Source organism: Neocloeon triangulifer, unplaced genomic scaffold (genome assembly GCF_031216515.1).
Source record: "Neocloeon triangulifer isolate White Clay Creek 2 clone unplaced genomic scaffold, ASM3121651v1 ptg000012l, whole genome shotgun sequence".
NCBI classification, from domain to species: Eukaryota; Metazoa; Arthropoda; class Insecta; order Ephemeroptera; family Baetidae; genus Neocloeon; species Neocloeon triangulifer.
The window spans coordinates 17,649,407-17,673,543 of NW_026775554.1; the positions used below are offsets into that span (position 1 = coordinate 17,649,407).

The 24,137-nt window shown below is 39.0% G+C and overlaps 2 protein-coding genes across 3 annotated transcripts in view; one reads left to right on the plus strand and one right to left on the minus strand.

Moving 5' to 3' along the window:
- Positions 1-14,125, plus strand: part of LOC132196407 (hypoxia-inducible factor 1-alpha-like) — a 41,886-nt gene extending 27,761 nt beyond the window's left edge. For both annotated transcript variants that reach the window (XM_059619015.1, XM_059619014.1), the window contains exons 8-13: positions 6,923-7,191; positions 8,221-8,489; positions 8,658-8,908; positions 8,978-9,141; positions 9,623-9,810; positions 12,024-14,125. In XM_059619015.1, coding sequence (XP_059474998.1) covers positions 6,923-7,191; positions 8,221-8,489; positions 8,658-8,908; positions 8,978-9,141; positions 9,623-9,810; positions 12,024-12,179 — 1,297 coding nt within the window. In that variant the 3' untranslated portion in view covers positions 12,180-14,125. The remainder of the gene's footprint in view (positions 1-6,922; positions 7,192-8,220; positions 8,490-8,657; positions 8,909-8,977; positions 9,142-9,622; positions 9,811-12,023) is intronic.
- Positions 13,482-23,534, minus strand: LOC132196408 (adenylosuccinate synthetase). The gene is made up of 10 exons (XM_059619016.1): positions 23,154-23,534; positions 16,355-16,457; positions 16,161-16,291; positions 15,959-16,107; positions 15,696-15,901; positions 15,352-15,506; positions 15,168-15,292; positions 14,927-15,053; positions 14,751-14,871; positions 13,482-14,693 (listed from the first exon to the last, which is right to left on the minus strand). Exons 1-10 carry the CDS (start codon positions 23,289-23,291, stop codon positions 14,641-14,643), a joined length of 1,308 nt encoding a protein of 435 aa, XP_059474999.1. The 5' UTR covers positions 23,292-23,534; the 3' UTR covers positions 13,482-14,640.
- Positions 23,535-24,137: the final 603 nt, after the last annotated feature.

Sequence of the window (24,137 nt, forward strand, 5' to 3'; positions counted from 1 at the left end):
CTCTCGGAGCGTTGCGAATTTAGCGCTGTTTTGCAGAGGAGGAAGGACGCGGCCTTGAAATTCAGGCCGAGTCACGTGACTCGCATCCCCCACAGCCGGTGAATGGGGTCGATATCGGACGAGCCCTCCACCCCCGCGAACGCAACCCGCACGGCTGATCAATCTCGCCAGCGTGTCAAAGTTCGTCGGCCGGCCCAAGGGTGCACCCCCGGCTGACCTGGTTTCGGGGGTGGTTGAGGGAAAGAAATAGCGAAAGGGGTTCGGCGATAAACTGCAACCCCGCGAATGTGCATTTTTCCACCAGCTAGCGCGGCGCTCGCTCCGAGTGGCCCCCTCTTCTCGCTCGCGCGCGCCCGCTCACCGCCAGCTGTGGTTGGTTTATACCAAGAGAGCACCTAGCTCACCAGTGAGGCCAAGACCGCCGATGCATGGACCACTAGCGCACACCAGCTACAGACACACGAACGGAGGAGGAGCGGGTTTGCCCAACTAATTTATGTACCGGTCGGTCCACACTGTAGGTATATCTGCGAGAAAAAATACCGACGACAGACGCTCGCTGCTGCTTTTACCCCAATTTTTTCTTCAACCTTATTTTATTTCGCCCCTGCTGAATTGGCGCCTTTTTCCACCCCTGCAATTTCACCAACCTCATTAGTCCTTTCGTAATCAAATTATTTTCTTCCCCTTTATTTTATAATATGCACTTTTACTCTCTTGGCAATTGCGTGCAATTTCGTCTCACCACGGCACCGTATAACCTTTAGCGGGCTCGTTATATAAATCTCAATTGGCCGCATCATTTTCAAACTCGGCACGACCCCAGCGAGCCCGGTCTGGAAATTTCACTCACTCAATAAATCTCAATCGTAATAACGCATGTATTCAATCCTGAGCAGTCTCATTTCCGCGCCCAACCACGCCGTCGCCACTCGTGATATGGACCCTCGTCGCACTCATACGCACACGTGACCCGCGAGAGAGTGCATGTTTGGTGTGCGCGGTGCATTCCGCGTCTCTCTAGTAGTTATTATTCGTAACGATGGCCCGACGGGCTCGCTCCTCGCGTGTGTTACAATTTAGCCGCGCGCCGTATAGTACACTTGGCACCGCTCCAGCCCGGCTCCGCGTTGCAAAACGGAGGGCGCATCAAGCCAAATAAAAGGCCCACGGTTACGCAACGCCCAGGACAAGCAGCGTGCAGCTGCAGCTCTGTGTGTGTGTGATTTGATTTGCTAGAGTTGTTAGTTAGTTCACTTAAGAAGAAAGGTGCCGAACAAAAAGGTCGGAAACGTAACGAGATTGCACCCTCGTCAGATAGAGCATTTTTTGTTGAGATCGATCAACGCGGGTGTCGAAAATTGGTTGGATGAAATGTGGAATTTCTCTCCGACTGTCACAAGTCAAGTGTCAACAACCAACTGATTAATGAATTCGTTAATCGATCAAATTACAAAAATTTTCAACTTTCCCTTTTTACAATTTATTCGTGTGTTTGAAAATAGACATTAAATTAATGAAACGCTTCTAGCCCTTGAGATAAGATGGCTGTTTCCCAAATAATTCATGTCCAGTGGATAGCCTAAATTTGGCCAGCATTCAATTCTCCGCCGCCTTACTAGCAAATTTTCTGCTTGGCTAAGGGTTTTCTATAGGACGAAACTTGCTCACCCACAACAATGAACTCTATGTGACCGCAATTTGCAATGAAAATTGAAAGTTTTGCACCGCAAACACTTCCAAATGTAACTTTTGGCAAAATGGTGAATTACTTTTAAAAGGTTGTTCCTGTTTACATTCTTTTTAATGTTTTCTGCATTTTCATGGCGGTTTCCACATTCGTGAAATATTAAGAATGAGATTTTGGCTCGCGTCCAAATCGGCAATCTTGAACTTCGGGCAAAAAACACGCACGCAAAAGCAGTACGATTCAAGTTTCGCGTCCGACAAAAAGTTCTTTGGCGAAACTTTTTTGCATCTCGCGAGACGACGTCACGTCAGTGCGTATTAAAATATCTTGGCGCCACTCCATTTTAATAACAAGCATTGGAAATAATTAATTAGTTGTTTTCTGAAACGAAAATATCCGCTCGAGCGCCCGAACCGGTCCGCGCTGGTCCCCAGCCGCGCAGCCACGAGATTCGTGCAATCTGTCAATTGGATCGAGTCAACAATGAAGAAGAAGTGTGAGTTGAGTTATGCAAGCGGTGCAGACCCACAATCAGGAGGTGCGAATCGAACGTTATCATTAGCAGCGCTCGGCGTGCACGTCTCGTGACCACGCTCGCGCCACGCTGATTCCACGTGTGCCGCTCTACTTTGACTTTGCACACCCACCTCTATACAGCTCCGTGTCTGACGAGGTGCCATTTTTAAATGCGCCCGCGTGTGCGTATTTCCATCCCGTCCTTGACGCTGGCAAGTGCAAATCCTGGCAAAATTAGTAGCCACTCGAGACCGGACCAAAAGCGATTGTCATCTTCCCAAAGCTCTGCGTAAGATGAATAGGCGTCGCGACTCGATTTCTTCACAGGCGCTAATCAAACTGCCTTGCAGCAAACAAGCGGGTTTTTTTATTTGTGTTTGCCCGTTCCGCCGAGAGTATCTTGACGGATCTGCATTAATTATGTAAATCGTACTAATGCAGGGGAGAAATCGATTGACCTTTTGCTCTGTGTCGAGTAAACATAGTATTTTCCATATTTGCCATGGAATACAGAAGGAAAAAATTTGAAAATGAGTGAAAAAAAACTGTTTTCAAATCTTTAAAAAGAAAAAAATACATATTAAAAAAAAATCAATTGCTATAATTTGCATTTTATCTCTCTATAAAATATTGCAAAAATTCATTCAACTACATTAGGATTTTCAATTTTTTGTTCTAAAAATCTATGAAGAAATTTTAATGTTTCTAGCTTGACATTAAAAAAATTATAACACATAATAAATTTGATAAAAAAATTTACAACATGTAAACATAAAATTATTTAAATTATTTCTTTGCGCAAATTTTTATTGGCTGCAGATAATGTCATAAATATTAAAATAAACTAGAAATGAAATACGAGGTTACAGTGGATATTATTTTATTATTTCATGTTCTATTAAATATGTTAATAAAAAGTAAACAAATTTTTATCATCTTTTTTTTTAAATGAAGATAAAAAAATTATGCAACGAATCCGGAAATTCTACTTTCCGCACCTGTTATCTGCGTTTACTTTTACAATTTGTATCTTTAGAACTGGTCAAACATTGGCTCCTGATATAGCGTGGCGTGCTAATGTTGATGTTTAACTTTATAATTTAGGATGCGAGACATCCAGGCAGTGGTCGACCTTCAGTTTCAGTCGCGTTTTGCGGTTCAATGGCGTAGCCCAAAGCACTGACTAATGAGAGAGGTGAAGCTTTTTACCAGACGGTTTTTTCCTACAATGATAAGCGCATTCGTAGAAAGAAAAAATAACAAACGACCTCGACGAGAGAGAGAGACGCATCTTGTGCGGCGAAATTAATGGACTCGGCAAATTGTGACAAATTCGATCAAGTTGAAAAGTGAGTAAAGGCGTTGATTTACGTCTCGGGCGGATTAACCGACACCCTGCTCATTTTTTACCCCAAAAATAATGAAGGGAACGAATGCTCGGCCAATATTAAGAGGCATTACGTGATCTGATGTGATATGAAGGGCTTATTTCATATTAACGCGAGGAGCTCCTCCTGGGAAATGCTGCTGAAAGCGGGCGGCCCGGTTGCATAAAGTCGCTGCGCGTTTCCAAGCCGGAGCAGCACTCGACGTAGACCCCTGGCAGAAAGTGTGCGAAGTGGACGAAATCGCTGCTCCTGCCCCGATAATTGCATCATTCCTGCCAGAGAGCTTTACCGTGTTTCGCTTCTCCTTACTTAGGTAATGTGCTGTGTATAAATTTAAAACGCGGCGTTATATTATTTGATAGCGTACCTGGCGCTGCGCGAGTTAATTATTTTCTCCAGAAAGGACCCCCGCCGACCTGATAAAACGAAACTTGGCGCAAAAGTTGCCGGCGAAATTTGATTATCTTAATCGTGCAAGTTTTATTAATTCTGAAAGGAAAGTTTCTCCAGACATTATACGATTTCGTCCCCGAGGTTATTTGCCCCGCGAATTACTTCCAAGTTTGCGTCGGAAATTTCTGGCTTTCGTGACTTATGACTCGGCAAAGTTGCGTCAGTCAACAAGCGTATAATTTATATTTTTTTCCTGCCACATTAATCTAAAGATAAAATCTACAGAGAAACAAAAAGCTAGTGTGTGCGTACGTGCGAATATCCGCATAGTAATTGCTCTATTTAACGCGATACGGCTTCTCTAGCTGCGAATCGGATCGGTCACGAATTTGGCGGGCGAATCAATAACAGCGGGTCACTCCTGAAACTTTGATGCACGAAACCAAAATAGGCGCAAGAAGTGAATACGTGACCTCTCCCATGCATGGACTCTCGCGTGCTGAGATTCTAGGGGGTTAATTAAAATTTAATCATTCAAAACTCACTGGTTCTTGAAAACGACAGCTGCCGCGCCGAGATTAACCGAGCGTTTGATAATACGAAAGAGCCTGTCCTTTATTAATTAAGAAAGGGCGTGGAAGAATCGGGGAGGAAAATTGAGAAAGTTGGAGATGGTTTCCGGCAGGACCATTCACACGAGCGAATTTTCGGCCGTTGTTGGCTGGCATTGAACTTGCGTAATATTTAAAGCACCCCGCCGTCCGAGTAGCAAAATTCTTGGCAGCCGCGACCACCAAGTTAAGGAGGCGAAAAACAGCACGTGCGTTTGTGGATTATCAGAAAGGGACGAAAAAAGAGGCGTCGGATAAATGGCAAAAAATGGTGCGGTGAAAGATGAACTCTCGAAAGTCTCAAAGGCAATTTTTTACTCTACAAAAGTTCATCTGAAAATGTAGAGAAAACAAACCTTTTCATTCCTACAAAATAATAATAACGAAAAAAAATTTGTTTCAATTTTTCCTAAAAATGTTCAATAATCATTAAAATTAAACAATGCCAGCTTAACGGTTATTCTTGTAATTGCTGCTGAAAGAAGAAATATAAACATATTCTTATTTTTTTTTTAATACAAATTTTAATAAATCTAACTTAAGTAAACATTTCTTTAATTGAAACTTTTTTAAATAACTTCAATTTGAATTTTTATTTTCATTGAAACCGAAAATTCATAAAAAAAAATGTAACTTGGGCAAATATTATTGCAAACATTTAAAGTCATCTGCCTGCAGCCTTGACCCTACCCATCGTGGTTGGTTATCGCGGTTAAGTGCGTTATTTGCAGCGAAAACGCGCGATTAAAGTGCGCGTCGGGGCTTATCGAGCGCATGGTGGGCGAACCACGAAAAGTCTGGCCGCTGCTTCTTTCGCTGCTCTCCGCTCTCGTGCCTCTTCTGTCACACTACAGCCGGCTATTTTTGTAATCAAATCACCTGATGGTGGTGGCCTCGTGGCAAATTAAATCGGAGCCAATGAAGCCGATGCATCCTGGCTGGCAACTTTCTATATTTGTGCGTGAAAAAGTAGAAAAGAAACAATGGCCGCTCACGCTTCTTCTTCTCTTCTTTCGCCGCTCTCTCTGGGGATTCGCTAACTAAGCCAATTTGTCAAACGTCTTTTTACCCGCGCCGCTCGCAGAGAAAATAATTTTGTTAATAATTTCGGCGCCTCTGTTTGCTTCCTTCGAGTCACGTGATAAGTTATTTCTTATCAGAAGCTTTTAAGAGGAGGCGAGCGAGCGAGCGCGACATCTTCAGAGTGCGATCGATTTTTTATCCGCTATTTCGGGAGCGATGAAAAAATTCGCCTGGCAATTAAGCGAATAAAATTTTTTACGTGTTCGTAACGCGTGGCCATTTATTTCCAATTACTAGCCATAAATTCAAAGCGATACACGACGTAGTAAAAAAAACAAAAACAGAAGGGCTGAAAATCGAAAAGCGTTTCGAATGAAATATAAATGAAATGTGAAATGTGGCTACAGAGTTTGACGTTTTTGACGCAGGTGTTTGTTGCTTTGACCTTTGAATTTAATATTTATGAAAAAGAAATTGGATCAGGCTTTTATTGATTTCCAAATTTATCGATTTTTAGAAGGACCCAGATTATTTAGGCAGACCGTTGTGCACTGCCGCCCAGCTGGTTGCATACATTTTAATTAACAATATTATTTTTTGTCAAAAAGTGGCTCTTTTATGAATTTGAAATAAGCAATAATTTTAAAAGTCTTTTCTCTGCTTTTTTTCTTTTTCCACAAGGGTAGCAAGAGAGACAAAAATGTCAACTTGAAAAGATAGCAGGCACTGTTTTAAATGAGAAAAATACTTTCTTCTTGCCATTTTTCTTTTTCTCCGCGGACGGAATTCCTTGGAGACACTCGCGCGAGTTACATAAAACGATAGAGATCGGGCGTTTACTGCGTGCAAGATAAGAAACGTGACCTTAGCGAGCAGGCAGATTACGATTTGGTCGTCGGTCCGTACTACTATTACGTCTCCGGCGTCAGCAGTCGACGGAGCAGTTGTCCATTCAGTCAGTCATTTCGCGGCGATTAACAAAAAGTAAAAGAACCGGTCGGTCAGTGCGCGCGGCGGCGGCGGCTTTTTCCATTTTAATGCCTTTTAAAGTTACGCGAGCTAGTCGAACGGACGAACATGAGTCGCGCAGGTGGCAGAGGGTGTGCTACTCTTTGTAGGTTCAGGTTTGTCGCCGTCACCTGACACCAGAACCAGGTACGTAGTCTGTCTGCGTGTTCCACCCCGAAGCACATCCTCTGCTGCCCCTTTTTCTTTCTCTGTCCCGAAAAACGCGAGCGTCTGTCTCTCCGTCTGCAGATTGCGCTCCGATCTGCATGTCGTTTTTTCTCTGTTTGCCGCAGCGGAGTCGAGGCTGGTGATGAGGTGTGCTCCGTCAACCAGTTGACCGCCGTGAAGGACGACGAGCCACCCCCGCTGCTGCCCCCGGCCGCCCCCGCTGCAGTCGAGAGCAAGCCCAAACAGCCACCGTCGCCGACGAGGTCCGTGGCCGCGCCGCCACCCCTGCCCTACCCGCTGCCGCAACCGGCCACGTCCAAAATCTTTATGCCCCGGACGGAAGATATGAGCAAAGGATTCCTCACTTTCTCTGACGATGAACCAGGCCTCACGTGTAAGTCTCAAATTAAATATTAAAATTGTTCCCGAAAAGATAAACTTTAAAGTTGCAGACAGAAAGATTTAGACAGTTTTAAATTTCCTTTTAAACATAATTATTCAAAATATACTAAATTAAAACTCTTGGAAGAGTTTGATCAGAGGATAATATTTTATTTAATTATTTAAATTAAAAATAAGAAAACTAAAATGTTTATAAATATTTTTCAATAATTGTTGTAAAAAAATTAATTTATGATATTTGTATTCTTACATTTAATAAGGATGTACAAATTAAACTAGTAAATGATATAAAAAAATTAGTAAGTGCATGAAAAGAAAAGGCTAAAGATTAAAAATAACCACTGCAAGTAATGAAATCGATTTCCAATTGAAGAAAATTATAATACGCAGCTCTCTAATAGAAGCTCTCTTTTTTTATTTAATATAGTAAAAATGCAAATTAAATACACTCTAGATCAATCACTTGTAGTATATAAAGTAAAATATGCGCGGTAACCTACATAATTATTTCAAATCAAAAGCTGCTTTTCAAACTCCATCACAAAGTAGTTGGACGGCAATTAAGGGTTGCCTTGACCTTTTCCACTTCCCTCCGGCCGTTGAAAAGTTCAGGGTCGTAGCAAATTTTCCTCTCAACCCACATTCAAATATTCCGTCGCAGAGTTTTGTCATCCTGCCTTTTTCCAGCGAAGCTCCTAAAGCGCTTCTTGCACCCCAAGGCGGTAACAAGGCCGCGGATTAATCGAACCGATCGAAAAGAGTAAAGAAGAGGCTTCTTTCTCTACTTGCAACTCTCTGTAATCCCGGCTGAATTTGAGGCTAAATCGAGATTTCCCGCCTTTTCTTTTTCCAATCACATTTGCCGAGAGGGTAACCCTTTCTTAAAAAAGTTTCTTTTCCACCCTCGGGCACTGTCATAAATAAAATATAAATCGTGCAGACCACTTCTTGGCAAACAACAACTATGCACATAAATTTTCTTTTCGAAATAACACCCGTCTGTGTGTTTTGTTTCTTGCAGTGCTCAAAGAAGAGCCCGAGGATCTCACCCATTTGGCCCCGATGGCCGGTGACGTCGACATCCCCCTGGAGGGGTCTTCATTCCTTGAGGACGACGTCTTCAATGAGTTCATGATGGCCAATTACTGCCCGTTGGACCTGATGCCGGCCGAAGATGACGCCGATTCCGCGTCAGGATCCAACTGCAGCCCCCACGACCCCTTCCTCACCTACCGTTCAGACAGCAGCAATCATTCATCGTCTGACCACAAACTGGATTCGCCCTTACCGGTATAACTGAAATTTAATAATGAATATCTATTTAAAATAAAAAAAAGTTTCAATAAATCACTAAAAAATATTTATTGCAATTTGTATTATCAATCTTTTTTTAGACCCTTTTTTAATTACAAATTTATTATTCAATTCTCATTCCTAATCTTTTATTTGTAATTTCAGAATTCAGACAGGGATAGTTTGCCCTCGTTATGCAGTCCGGACTCGGACTCAAACAAGCTGCTAGAAGATGACGACGAGTTGACTTTCCGCGCTCCTTATATTCCAATGGGCAGGGAGGACACGGAACTTCCATTCCTCATCTCGCCAGATCCAATTTGGTGCGCGCTGTCCCCGTCGGACAGGCCGCCGGACGCCTCAAAGTCGATGCAATTATCTCCCGGCCCATCCGAAAGCAGTTCCAAGAGCTGCTGGTGAGTTCGCAGCCGCGCGCAAAGAGAGAAACAAAGTTTTTTAATCAATCGTTTCACTTTTGCCAACAGGAGCGCGCAAAACAGCCCGCCGAGTCTAAACTCGAACCTGGCACAGTTGCTGCTCGGCGACGGGGTGAAGGCCGAGTCGCCCACCCCCATGCTCCAAGAGGAGGATAAACTTTCGGCTACTCTGATGTCCCAATTGTTGCAAAAAGTGAAAATTCCCAATCAGGGTATGTTTAACTTATAACATTAATTTCATTAAAAGGGGAAAAATTAACATCTCAAATTGAATTTAATGGGCAATATTGAACTTGAATTTATTTGATATCATTTGAAATTGTATTTGTTTTCAATTATCTTTAATTAAATTAATTTTTTAAATTCTTTAGCATATTAAATATTTAAACATATTATTTTATATTTTATCTCCATTCATTTTGTAAACAAATTGAATTTCTAAGCTTTTTTGAAGCTCTTCTTTAATACTTGTCAGTTTAGTAACATTCAATCACACCAGATAATCCATGTGGAAATCTGTCTGCCCACAAATGGTTTCCACTTGATGTTCAATCAAGCCTTTCCATGCCTCGTTTATCTCGAATTGGAAACCCCTAACTTCAATTTCTTCTTATCTTAATTGCTCAAGTTCCTTTCCACATGAAAGTTGTTGACACACTCATACATCAACTTGTTTGTGCCTCTGATCCGCAGGAGTCCGAATATCGTGCCCGTCAACCCCGCAGAAATCAAAACGCCAAGCACAAGATTTTCTGTCCGCGGAAGAGCCGAAAAGGGCCAAGCACTCTTCAGAGCTGCTGCAGCGCCTGATGGCGCCCAAGCCGGCGAACAGTTGGGCGGACGAGAAAATGAACAAGAGCAGCGTCCTGATGAATCTGCTGGTTAGTGGGTGTGACGTTAATGCGGGCTACGTCTGTATTCCGATCAACCGGGTGGGCAAAAGTTGCAATTCGGCGGGCAAACGACAAAAGGTATCTGCGTAATCAGACTCTGAACTTGTGCATTTCTTTTCTTTGCCGGAGAAGTAACATCAGACGCAGCAGCGAGCGAGCGACACGGAGCTCACTTTGAGAGAGTCTTATGTAAAATTTACTTAAAAGCGGATGCAACGAAGAAACGCATTTTTGTAACTCCCGAGTGAGCCAACTCCAGACATTTTGGCGTCGAAGAATAAAAATAAAAGCAGTCAGAGAGAGAAAGAAAATGAGAGAGAGGTTGTTCAGCCTATAATGGGAGAGGAAGACGAGAAAAGTTAAAAGTAGTAGCATTGTTAGTTGATCGAAAGTTACATAATTGAAAAAATATGCAATAATATTCAAACGATTAAAAGTCACAAGTGAATGAAAAGATTGATGTTGTACCTTGGAAAATCAAAATACGTTCAAAGTACTGTAAGGTTGTTAAGTTTGCAGAGAATATCATCTCGGAGGAGAAAAATATTTTACTGAAACACTCGATTAACGGCAGATGTTTTTTGAAAAATATGCCAAAAATATTATATTATGGATTATACAAACGGCGAATATTGATACAAAAATAAAGAGCAAAACCTGGTGGTGACACACCCGCTTGGGCAAATTGACATTATATGCGTCATCAGTTTTAAATCTCGTAACCACACACTGGATTTTAATTCGATGCTGGGGATAAAGTTTACTATGGATGGTGATATGAACAATATTATTTTTCAAATAAATTGTTGAACGTCACTGTGCATTATTAACCACAAACAAACACACCTGCATCTACTTGCATGAAATTAGAGCAGCCGAATGAAAAAAAGAGAATGCATTCATTTCAATGTAGGCCTTCCTTGTTGAATCAATAAACAGGGGAAGCCGTAAGTAGAAATTAGTTGGCCTGGTAAGTTGGAAGAACCTGTCAAACGAATTTATTTTCTTTCATTTTGAGTTTCTGTCCCTGCCGAGCTAATTCACTTTCAATACCAGCCAAATTAGGCTACACTCGGCAGCACAGTTTCGTCGCATCGATCGTTCGCCGTTTGCGGATAGAGGCAGCGCAGCCAACGGGTCCTGCGAGAGATCCCTGATTTATGACGCCGAGCAGCCCCCTCACTTAAATTACCACATCTGCACAGCAATAGTACATGTTATAAAGAGATATATAACGAAAATAGCGATCAACGAGAGTAGTGAGTAAAATTGCAAGATCAGTCTGTCGAGTCACGTGACAGAGAGGAAAGATCGAGAGACCTGGCACCGGGCCAACTCGCAATGACAATGGCCTGGCGAATTATGCAAATTATTATTACATAAAATAATAGTAACACCAAGGTTATCTCCCTGTGTTTTCTGCCCCCACCAACGCCAAATTGAGAGAGAGACCGCTCGAGAGGCTCTGCTTTTTTACAACTCGGAGAACAATGGATTTTTTTTATTCACTCCGGGCCAACTTTTTTATCCCTGTGCCAATGAAAGGTGTCGGTTGATTTTTTTTTTTAAATTTTAGTACTCAGGTGTGGTTTTTAAACAGTCGTAAATTTTGTTTATTTAAAACGTATCCATTCACGTGCAAATATTTGTTTAGAAATTTGAAGTTTATTTTTTTATTTCTTTTCGGCAAACATCTCTTCTCTCTTCAAGGGTTGTCGCTTCTTTAGGAGTTTTTGCTGATTGCGAGCGCGTTGATTTTGATGAAGAAAGAATCAAGATGCTCTTTGACGCGTTAATTTTGGATTGTGGCTCCACTCTTACCTAACGAATGCCGTGGGTTGACGAAGCCAATCAAATGCGTAATTGGCACAACTCTTTCCGAATCGCAACTTTTCCCACGTTCGGCCATATAAAATCGATAATGTGTACCACCTATTTATATCAGACCATGTTTCCTAGCTGATATATTATTTAATAATCAATTAAAGACTAAATAAATATTATTAATTAAGCTTTAAAGCATAAAATTTCAAAACAAACATTTAATTTTGAAGTCATCGAAATAAAATATACTTAAAAATTAAATAACGTAGAAAATTTGGGTTTTAATTTTTTTCGGAATACAGATGTGGACTAAAAAATGGTTTTATTTCTTTTCCTAATTCATTAATTCCAAACTAATGAAATTTATAATTTTGCAGGACGACCAACCGCCCCCGCTAGAAGATGTAGGCTACATGGATGTGGACAAGGGGTTGCCGCCGCTGGACGTGCCGCCCCCGATGTTGGCCAGAACCTCCCCGGACCTGATGCTGTCGGACGTGGAGGCCGTGTTGCGCTACCTGAACGCAGAATAGCCCCCGTGTGAGCAGCATGGCGACGCGGCGGCTGAGTAGGGGGTCGAAGGGTTGTTCTCTGCCCGAAAACGGTGGCCGTCGCACCTGGGATCTACACTCGCCTGAAAGGGGCAGACCGATCACGGTAGAGACACCCTGACCACCCCTCTACTCAGAATCTCGCGTGCATTTTTGTCTTTTACAACAACCATCGCTGATACAATAATCAAAAGTAGCTCGCCATGCTGCAAAAACCCTTTCGCCCTTCTTCGATTGGAAAATTGAAATTGTTTTCAAAACCAGTTTATTCTTAATTTTGTAATTTTTCGGTCTGGAAATTGAAGCCATTTTTTTTTTACGTTTCTTTTCTGGCGCAACAATTTTGTTGTGGATCTTGGTGATGTTTTATTTGTTTTCGTCTTTACAAGATAAATGGTTCAAATTATTAATGTTTAAGTTTCATCAAATTCAAATGAGTTTTTCTTGGAATTTTTCTAAATATTTAGTGTCAAAACGATCGAGATGTAGTGCACCCTTGAGGAAAATAGAAACAGTGTCTGGTGCACGTTGCATTGTGTAATGGAAATGAATATAGGAAAGATTTACTGCCATCGAGGTGCACTAATTCATACACTTGAGTATGTTAATCCATAGTTGATCTATGTTTGACATGCATCTGATAATAATGGAGAGGAGATTTACAAACACACACACAGTGGCTAAACGAATTAGTGCTCATCTTTGTATTAATATTTAGAAGTGGATGAAGTTGTAATTGATAGTGACCCCAGTTGTAGCTCACGTAAAATTTAAAAATTAGTTCTTACCAGTTTTTACTCTTTTCTGTTCAACACTAATATTGTTCTTTGGGATTTTGGAGATTTGACTTTCAATAGCAAAAATGATACTGAGGTAGCTCTTGGTAATGATTGATAAAAAGTACAACACTTAAAATTAGTTAGAAAATGCAAACGTCAAGTAATTTCACGAGAAACCCCGACTACTAAATTTAAATAAAAAGGAAGGTGGATTTTGAAAGGCTGCCTGGACTGATTCAGGTTGAGTATCGAACGGATAATATGCAAAAGCTTGTGATGGAGAAAAAGATTGAATTGGCAAAAATACCCTTAGAGCTTACTGACTTGCACATTATATACCTTTGCGTGAGCATCTTTTTGAGATAACATGCTGGTTTTGCTTTCGTCCATAAATAATGGGATGATGAACAATATTTTTAATAACACTTACTATTTTCTTCTCATGTCAGAAAATTTATTATTTTATTAAAACTAACCCTAATTTCAAAGAATTGATCAGATGTGAATTTATATCAAAGAGGTCTACTGAAGTGACCTGATAATTTCAAACAGTTATTATAATAAAATGGCTATGTTCGTTTTTTCATTGATTCACTCTATCATTTTTTTTAATTAGCAGTAAGAAACTTTGCTATTAGTTAAGGATCGACACTCAAAACACATTCGATGTTGATGAAAAATTGTAATGGATTATAAAAGATATCTTAAAAGCTTCATTTCATTTTTTTTTTTGCAAATTCCTCTGCGAGAGGTGCAAATGATATTTTAATAGAGAAAAGTAGAGGGAAATGCAGCAGGTGAACAGTTTCTTGTTCAGTGCACAAGTAGGTGCATTTTATTTTTCGCTAAGGAAACTATCTGTAATAGTGGGAGCAAATAACTAAATGTGCAGATTAAAACTGGATTAACAACAACCACTGCTAAGCAATTAAAATTCTTTGGCTTCCCTCTCTGTTCAAAATTATTAACAATCTTCGATTTTATTTTTTAATAAGTTTATCCTCTATGCTGACCTTCGGTTTGTGTGGTGTTCCAATTATATCTAAAATAGCATAGCCCTCATCTGTAATTGTCGTTATGCATACATCTATTTTATCCTGTATACACATATATGGTTTATTTCAAATAAAGGATACTGTTGCAAAATAACCTGGTTGTAATTTAATGCAAACACCATTAACTTGAATATTCTAAATTTGGTCTCACGATCAAAGGACGAAACACGAATAATAAAACAGTCCGAGTTACAACCTTTGATTTTTATTTTATTTTTGCGAGTTCTCTGACATCAACTTAGATTTTCCTGCAAAATTACTAGGCAGCTCGAAAATACCCAATAACTTGAGGACAGGGAAAGGCGACAAATGAATGCAGCTTTAACAACCTTGTGTGTCACAACAAATAAATCAATCGTCTGCAATCCAGACTTTGGTGAAATTAGGAAGCAATTGTTAACATTGCCGATTTTTAGCCTCTTTTCAAAGTTCAAGCTTGTGTGAGACTAGAGAGGGAAGATTAAAGAACAGGACGTGTGAGATAGCGTTGCAGTAGGGAAATCAATTTGTCGGCAATTGATTTTTGTATCCAAAATCTGTAGCAACTGCTGGTAGGAGAAAAACAGGGCAAAAACTTGTCCAAAAATAGTGGTGCCTCTTGAGATGTGTTTAGAATAACTTAATTATACTCTCTCGTCCTTTGCCCACTCCGATGTATTGAACTGAAATAGAATTGCCAAATTAGGGTCGGATTCCCGATAAATTGGATTTAAATATACCTGGTACGCCGATGAGCTCCTGGATCAGCGTGACGTACCGTTGTGCATTTTCTGGCAGATCGTTGAAGGTTCTGACGTTCTGGATGCTGCACTCCCATCCAGGCAGAGTCTCGTATTCAACCTGACAAAATTATTAATGAGCTAAATTTATATTTTCTAAATTTGGAAATACTTACGGTGACGGCACCAAGTTCAGCCTGTCCGCTCGGGAAGTGCTTGATCTTCTGACCGTTGAGTGTGTACGCAACTCCAATTTTCACTTCCGTGAAACTGTCCAGCACGTCCAGCTTTGTCAGAGCCAACCTGAAATAATAATGAAAAAAAAATTAATTTTATTTATGTTGAAAATTTCAAACCGATTGTAAAATGTTGACCGGATTTTTTTATAAATTCAAAAAGAAATTTTGTTTAACTTACGAGGTGTAGCCATTGATCATGGTGGTGTACTTCAAAAGCGGGATGTCGAGCCAGCCGCATCGACGCTTCCTCTGAGTCGTCACTCCGATTTCAGCACCAATGCTCTGCAGCTTATCTCCAATATCCTGATGGGAAAGCGTGTCTCATTAGCAGTTCCAATTTAAATTAACCAGATAATTCCTACATTGAGCTGCTCTGTGGGGAAGGGCCCGTCCCCCACGCGGGTTGTGTACGCCTTGACGACGCCCACAATTTCGCCGATGTTTCGAGGAGGCAGACCCAGGCCGGTGCACACGCCGCCAATGCTGCAGTTGCTTGAAGTCACGTACGGATAGGTTCCTGCAATGCCACAAAATTAATAATTTTATTGTCCAGTTGTTGATAAATGAGGATGTTTTTGTTGCATATATTCTATTAGCATTTAATTTAATCTTGAAAGAACTTGACTATTACTTTATTCAAGAATGCACAAATATAATTAGAAATCCAATCAATTTTCCTTTAATAGGAATTTTTTGATGAACGTACCAAAATCAATGTCCAGCATGGTGGCGTTTGCTCCCTCAACCAGGACATTCTTTCCTTCAGCTAAGGCTTCGTGCAAAAAGGAAACTGACTCAACAATCATTGGCCGCACTTTTTCGGCCAGTTCTTTGTATCTCTTCAGCTCGGCCTCAACGTCCACTTGGAGATTAGGAAACATCTTTTCATGCGCAGCCACTAAGGTCTGGAACCTAGATTTAATTTTTATTTACAATCTGCAATTATTACAATCAAATAAAAAAAAGTACTTTTCTGTAAATTGGGAGAAATCTCCGATCAAATCAGCAATGCGGATTCCATTTCTGGAGGCCTTGCACGAGTAGGTTGGACCGATTCCCTTTTTGGTGGTGCCCAAGGACTTCTTGCCCTTCTCCTGCTCCTGCATGCCGTCCACTTGCTGTTGATAATGCCATATTAGCACTAATTAAGAAAATTACTATATCAAATCACCTGGTGGAGATCAAAAACAAGATGAGCCTTGTCTGAGATGAAAAGCTTGTTTTCCCAATCTTTCAAGCCTTTGGCTTCGCACTTTTTCAGCTCTTCATACATTCCTGGCAGATGCACCACAACTCCGTTGCCTGGGAGGAAAATTAATCACATTAATGCATTTTTTTTTTTTAAATTATGATTATTTAATTTACCAATTAGAGACTTGCACTTGGGCTGGATGATACCACTGGGCAGCAGATGGAAATCAAACTCGCAGCCGTCGACGACAACTGTATGCCCTGCATTGTTACCGCCCTAGAACATAGAAATTACAAGATGAAATAATGCTACAAAATAAAATTTGAAAAAATTTAAATGTAAGATTTCTTGTTTTGTTGGGAAATAAAGAAAATAATTACAATTTAGGTTATAAATTTAAGTTGCAGCTCTAAAAAATTATTTTGTATCATGAATATATGATAAATTCAAGACAAAGAGGATACAAATTCATTTCTTTAAGATAATTTAAGTAATTTTATCTGTCATTAAATGATTAAGTCAAGTAGTTTCTCATTTTTCGCTCAGACAGCAATTTTCAACTAATTATGCGTCATTTTCATTGCAAAAAGTGGTTTCGCTGTCGCTTCAAGGCAGTTTGCTTTTCGATCAAATCTGGTCGTTCATCAGACTTTGCTAATTAAGTCGGTGTTGGTCGGAGGAGGGATTGTGACGTGCGCCAATTAGGGATGAGACGCCTCTCGATCGTCGTCAATTCCTTGTAGTATTTATTTTACAATGGGCAGCCTTGGCCGCAATCAAACGCGCGACGCTAATTAATGTTTACTCGCCGGCCGGACAGGCCCGCGCAAGCCACTCACTCGCAACCGAGAATGCATTTTGGTTGGGGCCCCCGTGTGGCAACTTTATCGCCAGTCAGACGACGGCGACAAAGACGTTTGCTTGGGGAAAAGAAGAGATAAGAGGCATTTTGCGGCGCGACCTTGTACGTGCGGTCGAACGGAAGTTTCAACTTTTTGTGACTTCGTTTTTAAAATAAATAAAAGTTAAAACTAACACTGAAATTTCAAACTGTCTTTGTCTCAAATACTTAAAAAAAAAGTAAATCGTATTGAAAAAAAATATTAACTTAATTTCACGGAAAAGGTTTAAATTTTATTAACTTATCTCCAACCTTGCAGGATTTAGCACTCTCATTGCTAATGTTTTTTCTTTTTTTAACTCGCAGTTTCTACATTTATTCAACTTGTTAAGATATTCATAAAATTTATCCTTATTACAGGAAATAATACATTATTTATTTTATTTGTTTGAATAGCTTTCGAGATCTTAAAAATGTTGTCAAAATTTAATAGAGTCAACAGTTTACAATTGCAATTAATCTCTGAGTTTTAAAAATATACAATTTGAAAATTCAGAGCTTAGATAAAAATCATGGTTTCAAAATTATAATTAAAACTGGATTTATTAATAAATTTGTATAAAAAAAATGCATACGTTCTCCACCATAATTATTTTTTTCCCGACCTAATTTAATAGGACATTTTCATGTAAATCTGTAATAATTTCACTATAAATAAAAATTAGTTAGGAAGATTTAATTATTATAACCTAACTAATTCGTAACTAATTTTTATTTATAGTGAAGGCAGGTTGAAAAAAAAATTGTAAAATCAAAGAATTTAAAGTTTATCTGGTTTATATGAATTGAAGTATTAAACAAAAATTAAAACACATATTTTTTTAAATTAAAATCAGCCAGTAAACCTGCTTTTAAAAAAACCTTGAATTTTGAAATGATATTATGCTAATATCCCCAGCTGCCAAAATCGAAAAATTATCCGGATATTACCCTCTCTGGAGAGGATAATATCCGGATAAAAGTCAGTTTTGGCAACTGGGGATGTTACATAAACGTTTATTTTCAAGGTAATTTTCTTTTCTATTCGCTTGCCAAGTATTGAAACTTTGTCGCATTGAGTGCCACTTCGCCCTTCTTAATCCCCTTGCGAGTTGATGCAAAATATTTAACAGGGGTCTCGGTCTCAATCGGACAATGAGTTGGCGTCAAATTGGCTTGTTTTGTTCCCCGAGAGAGCGACCGGACCGGACAGCTGGCGGTGAAAAATTTGCACACGTCGGTGCCAAAAAGCTGCAGCGCCCTACCTGGTGAGGTCTGAGGTGTGATTGATGACGCGACAAGGGCGTCGTTTGTTTGCCTGCCACAGTCGGATGAATTATACAATTCAGCCTCTTTGAGTGGCACGCGTGCAAAAATCAGCCCAGAGTTCATCTCGGGCGGTCACCCATGGAAAGGCACCGCATGAATGGAAACCATCTCTGCTGACGGGCGCTCTATTCTGCTGGCGTGCTGACGACATTGACCCCTGGTCAGACGCAAACATGTGTTTTCACGCAATGAGATATTGTGTTTTGCTAATGGCAGCTAATAAACACTTCTCTTGCATTAATTGTACATCGCTTGACTGTAATTAACAAAGAAAGTTGAGAATGTAAGAAAGAGAATTTAAACAATTTTTGACTAATTTTATTAATATGCTAAATTAATTGATAGAATTTTCGTTGCAAACGAAATTTCAAGGAAAATTAAAGCAGTTAAAAATTAAAAAAAAAAATGTAATTTCTCTGCTCAAAAACATGCCCTTACAAGGCGATATTTAATTCCAATAATATTAAATAATATATTGAAATTTTAATAAAAAAGAGCGAATAAAATTCTTGACAAAATAAGCTAAACATTAACAATCTAATTTTTCAAAGAAAAAAGTTTACAATTAAGAATGAATATTTTCACCCAAGTCAAGTTGTAAATGACAGGGCATATATCTCATTCTGAACAATGCCACATCTTTCTTTTGCTTGATGAGGCAAACAGCTTTGCAATCATAAAACACGCGCGATTTAAAATTCTACAGAGCGCTCGTCCACAACAAAAGGACACGCAAACACGTCGCGTAAATAAATTTATTTTTTCGCAAACACAAGCAAGTAAGCAATAATGATAATAAGGACGACAACAGCGACTTAATTGCGTCAGTCTTTGTGACAAAAGATGGCTGGAGGAAAATAATAAAATACCTGGCGTGTGTTTTAATTAAGTTGGGCTTGATTTACATGCGATTTGTGTGGAGGCAGGTACAGAGGAATTAGGACAGAGATGCCTCGCGCTGGTGCAAACAAACAATAATCCGTCCGTCCTTTGTCAGCCCCACGCGAAATTATCGTTATAAAGTGGGTGATTGTGCTTGGAACGCGAGCAGAAATTATGTGTCGCCACCGCGACCCAATTTCCCGTCGACCTCGAATGGCGGAAAAGTCGATTTTCGTTATTCGACTGCGGGCAGGTTGAAGAAATTTTGGCTCAGGGCAAAAGACCGCTGCAGTTCCACGTTTCTATGCTTTTTCTCATTTTAAAATTTCATTAAAAATAAAAGTTTGGGGTTGTTCAAAATTGCAATTAAATTCTCCTTCAAATTATTGGTTTATCTTGAACGTATTAGTTAAAGTCTCTTTTAAATTATTTTACATTCCAAAACCAATGGTCACAGAGTTGGAATTGATTAATTTTATTTCAAAATAAATTGAATGCAATAAATGAAACCTGAGTGAAATATAGATTTTATAATGCAGTGAATAAATCAAATTAAATCTGTGTTCGCGAGTGTGAATAGGAGGAAAATAAATTAAATTTCGCATAATTCAATATTAGCATTATTTATATCAGAGCCTTCGAAGGCTGTAATTTTTTCACACTTTCATAGGGAACAAATTGTTCTCCGATTAAAAATCCAGAAGATTGAGCACTATTTTTTCTTATTCCGATGAATGAGTTTCGGCGATTGTTTGTTTATCAGCTGCGAATGAATCAGCCGAGACAACAGAGAGATCTCTAATTTTAGCCTCCGGCCGCCCTCCCGCCCGCGCCATGGATATGGCGAGCAACGAAAGTGGAGCGTTATTTTGACACGGCGGCGCACCTCCCTCATTATCTGCATGTTCGAAAATTTAATCAGTCATGTGCTTTCGTCCGGCGGTCGGTCAGTAAGTCGGCACTCGTCGGTTGAGAGCTTTTTGGCAGCAACCCTTTCCACCTCTAAATTTAAAAGCATGCTGGACTTCTTCTGACGCGCGATTTTTTTTTACGACGATCGATGCCCAAATTATTTTTGCGCTTTTAGAAATTTCAGAGGGCCTTTGCTGAAAAAGTGACCAAACTTTCATAACCTGTAAATTATACAAAATTTTAAATAATGAAGTAAAAAATTCCCAGAAAATAATCTCTTTTGAATTTTTTACTTGCTTGCCGAGAAATTCTAAAATTATGAATATGGATAGCAAAAATCAAATTATGAAATTTTTTAAATTTTTTCTTATTTCACTTATTGGAAAGTTAAATCTCTCTCCTTTCTGAATATATGAAATTCCACACTATTATGTTCAGGAAATAAATTAGGCTAAAATTTTAATCTCTTCTTCCTTTTTCAAAGTGTTGGATTGCAGGTTATCTCGTTTCAATGCATGCTAAAGTCTGATTTTGGTACCGCACCACTTTTGCCTGAACAAATTACAGAACCCTATCTCTGCTGAAACTGCGAAAATTGTTTGCTTTTGGTTTGAGAATTACGTCATGCAGATAAAAATTCTATCCGGTGTATTTTGATCTTCTTACTGGCTACCATGACTCATTTTTTTTATGTAAATGAGCAGAATGAGTTTTTTTTACTATTTTCCTTATACAATTTTTTACAAAGGAAACTTTTTGTAACATAAATGAATTAAAATATTCAAACCACCAAATAAATAGAACAAATATTTTCTTAAATTGATTTTTAAATTGCCTATCTTTTGTTTATAAATTAAATAAAATATCCTTTGATGCAGAGATAAATAAATACAAACAAATAAAAACAAATTGCCATGGTCATTCAAAGCTCTTTTAAATATTTAACATTAAACATGAACAAATAAATTATTTCTCGAGAGAGCAAATAATCCAGATGGGCTGTTTTACTTTGAATGAGGTTACGATCTGCAGTTGTTTCGCAATTTCCTACGTGTTTACTAATTGTATAAAAGCATCCAGTACAGAAGACTTCAAGCTGGGAGTTTTCCATCCAACGCAGGTTCAAACATTGCGGAAAATAAACAAAGAACGCGCCAGAATTATGGCAGAGGCGCTAAAAACTTAAAAAGTCAAACGAGATCTTGGCGAGAAAAATATATCCTTCAAATAATTTGGCACTTTTCCAAAATTAACACAGTAGCAGTTTTTTATTGTGATTTTTGTTCACCCTCTTTTTTGGCAACAAAATTATTTAAAAAAAGCCTTTTTTTAAAACTTAATGGTTTTCAATTTGTTAAAAAAAGATTGTGATTTAAATTTAACAATTTATATTTATGTACTTGCAACTCATCAATGAAATTGAGGAAAAAAATGACTAATTTTGAAATATGGGAAAGATCAAGGCACAATTATTTCACTCATTTTATGGAGGAAAAGTTCAAAGCGATCTTTGCCCAACAAACAAATCGTAAACGGTGTCACAATTAAATGGAAATTCCATTCAAGTGCTGTAAAATTTGCCGCGAGCTGTTCGCCAAGAATAACAATAATAAGAGCAGGCCAGCCGCGCTAATTACTCAAGAACAATGCCCCTGAGCTCCTTCACCAATTCATTACTTCGATTTTCCGTTGACCCTCACGAGAAATTCACGCGAGTTACAAAACCGAAGAGCATCTGTCTGTTTCCCTCACACGGAGGTTCGTCGAAGCAGCTGCGAATGGCAATAATGTATTAATTTCTTCCAGCTGACGCAACATCCCGGCCAAAAGGCAGACAACCCTCTCGGTTAAGATCATGAGGGTCAAAATTCTTAGATGACGAAAACATTTTATCCTCGCTTTGAAAAATAAATAATTCATCCATATCATTATCAAAGTTGAGAGATGCAATAAAATAAAAAATTGACATTGACATTTGAATCTACAACGAATGGTTAAATTAAATGATGTAAAAAATTGTGAAACTTCAGCATTCAAATTTCGTTAATTGTTGCAAATTTCAAATCTTTAAAAAAATTATTGTATAAAATTTGACGAACAACATAAATAATGATTTAATTGTAAATAACAATTTTTGTGCAGCTAATTTTAAGTCATTTTCGAGAATTATAATTAACAAAATAGGAAGAATTATAATCTAGTCATTTTTATAGAGTAATTTTTGGTGTTACATTTATTTCAATAAAATAATATTTTCAAATTTAAAACAAAATTTGCAAAACTTTACTTTTCTGAGACATTAATTTCTAACTACATAGAATAATTTCAAGAATCAAAATCAGTAGAGCTTAAAAAAATTTAAAATACACACTCCTACTAAAAAAAGTCTGCGAATAGTGCGAATGTTCTCATATAACAATTTTTTGACTGTCTTTATTTTGAAAATTTAATTATATTCAAAAAATTTTGTTTAAAAAAGTTATAAGCTCAGCAATTAGCTACGTTATAAAGTAGATTGAAAAATAAATTCAATAATTAATTGTGTTAATTCAAAATTAAAATTATCAAATAAATTTCTTGGTGATTCCAATTTCCACCTAAATTGAGGGTTCTTTCGTAATAATTTTATAGTTTAATTCCGCATGAAAAGAAGATTTAGTTTAATTTTTGCACAATTTCGATTATATAAAAACTACATTTTTTTTTACAAAAAAGTAAGTACGCAGTTAGCAGCAACCATTTCGCTAAATCGTGCCCAAAAAAATTACTTTATGTAATCAAGTTTTTTATTTTGCAAAACTCTCCTTCTCTTAGATATTTGCAAGTCACATTAACCGGAATTGCAAAAAGAGGAATTTATCCCGCGACTGTCGCGAATTCCCGCGCGTTGTTCTACGATGGGGCCGCGGTTTGCCAAAAGACAAACCACAAATTTGTTTTGGGCGAGTTGGGCAAGAAAAGGGACTCACCTGGCAACGGCAGACGACGTCGGCGTCGGCGGCCAGCAGGTCGACCAACTTGCCCTTGCCCTCGTCGCCCCACTGGGCGCCAAGGACGACGGTGGCCTGGCGGACCTCGTGGTTGTGGTGGTTGTTGTGGCCGTTCATCTTTGATTTTCACTCGCCGCAGTTGTTGCAAAAAGCCAAAGATAGTTTGCGAAGGAGGATCTCGAGCTGAAGAGGGATGGGGTGCAGCTTTGGACGAGGATTATCTCCGGGACATGGTGCGGCTGGACAGAGAACTCTTCTTGCTTCAGACAGCCGATTTTGTGGACACGACCGACCCGGCCGAAGGCGAGAGCAGCAGAAAATGTATGTTTTCTGCTCGCTCGTGAAAATAGAAGACGAGGGCCGAGCCGAGGGAAGGGGGTTCAAACGAATGCCGAAAGACGGAAGAGGGGCTGGAGGGGAGGGAGTGATTCGCGCGGCTGCCCGGGAGCTCCGAGGGCGCTCGCGAATGCAGCCGCCGCGAGTGGCGCCAACAGACGGCAAAGAAATCGAAAGTCCTTTTGTATGTGATCAGTGATGAGTATAGGAGATGCGAGATTAAAAATTAATAAAAAAAATTTTCATTTAAAAATATCATCGCCATGGTCAGATTATAAGTGTTAAGATGAAATTAAATTCAACCATTTCCTCTCTCAACTGAATAACTGATGGATAAGAGTATTTTAATATTTAATTAACGAAGTCATTTTTATTAAAAAAAAACCCGTTTTTTTAAACATAACAATCAAAATGATAATGAAATTCCAAATGACCAAAAGATGCTCGTCTGTTGGGTACGGTAGCAAAATTGTTGCATTTTAGGCTGATTGGCGCCTGGAGGTGATTTCTCGTAATATATTAATTTAATAAAAATTTTATGTAGTTTAAATTAATGAAATTAAATAATGCAGCCGTATATTTTGAAATTTCCAGATATTTGCAGAATAGTGTCTAATTTTAGGAGCT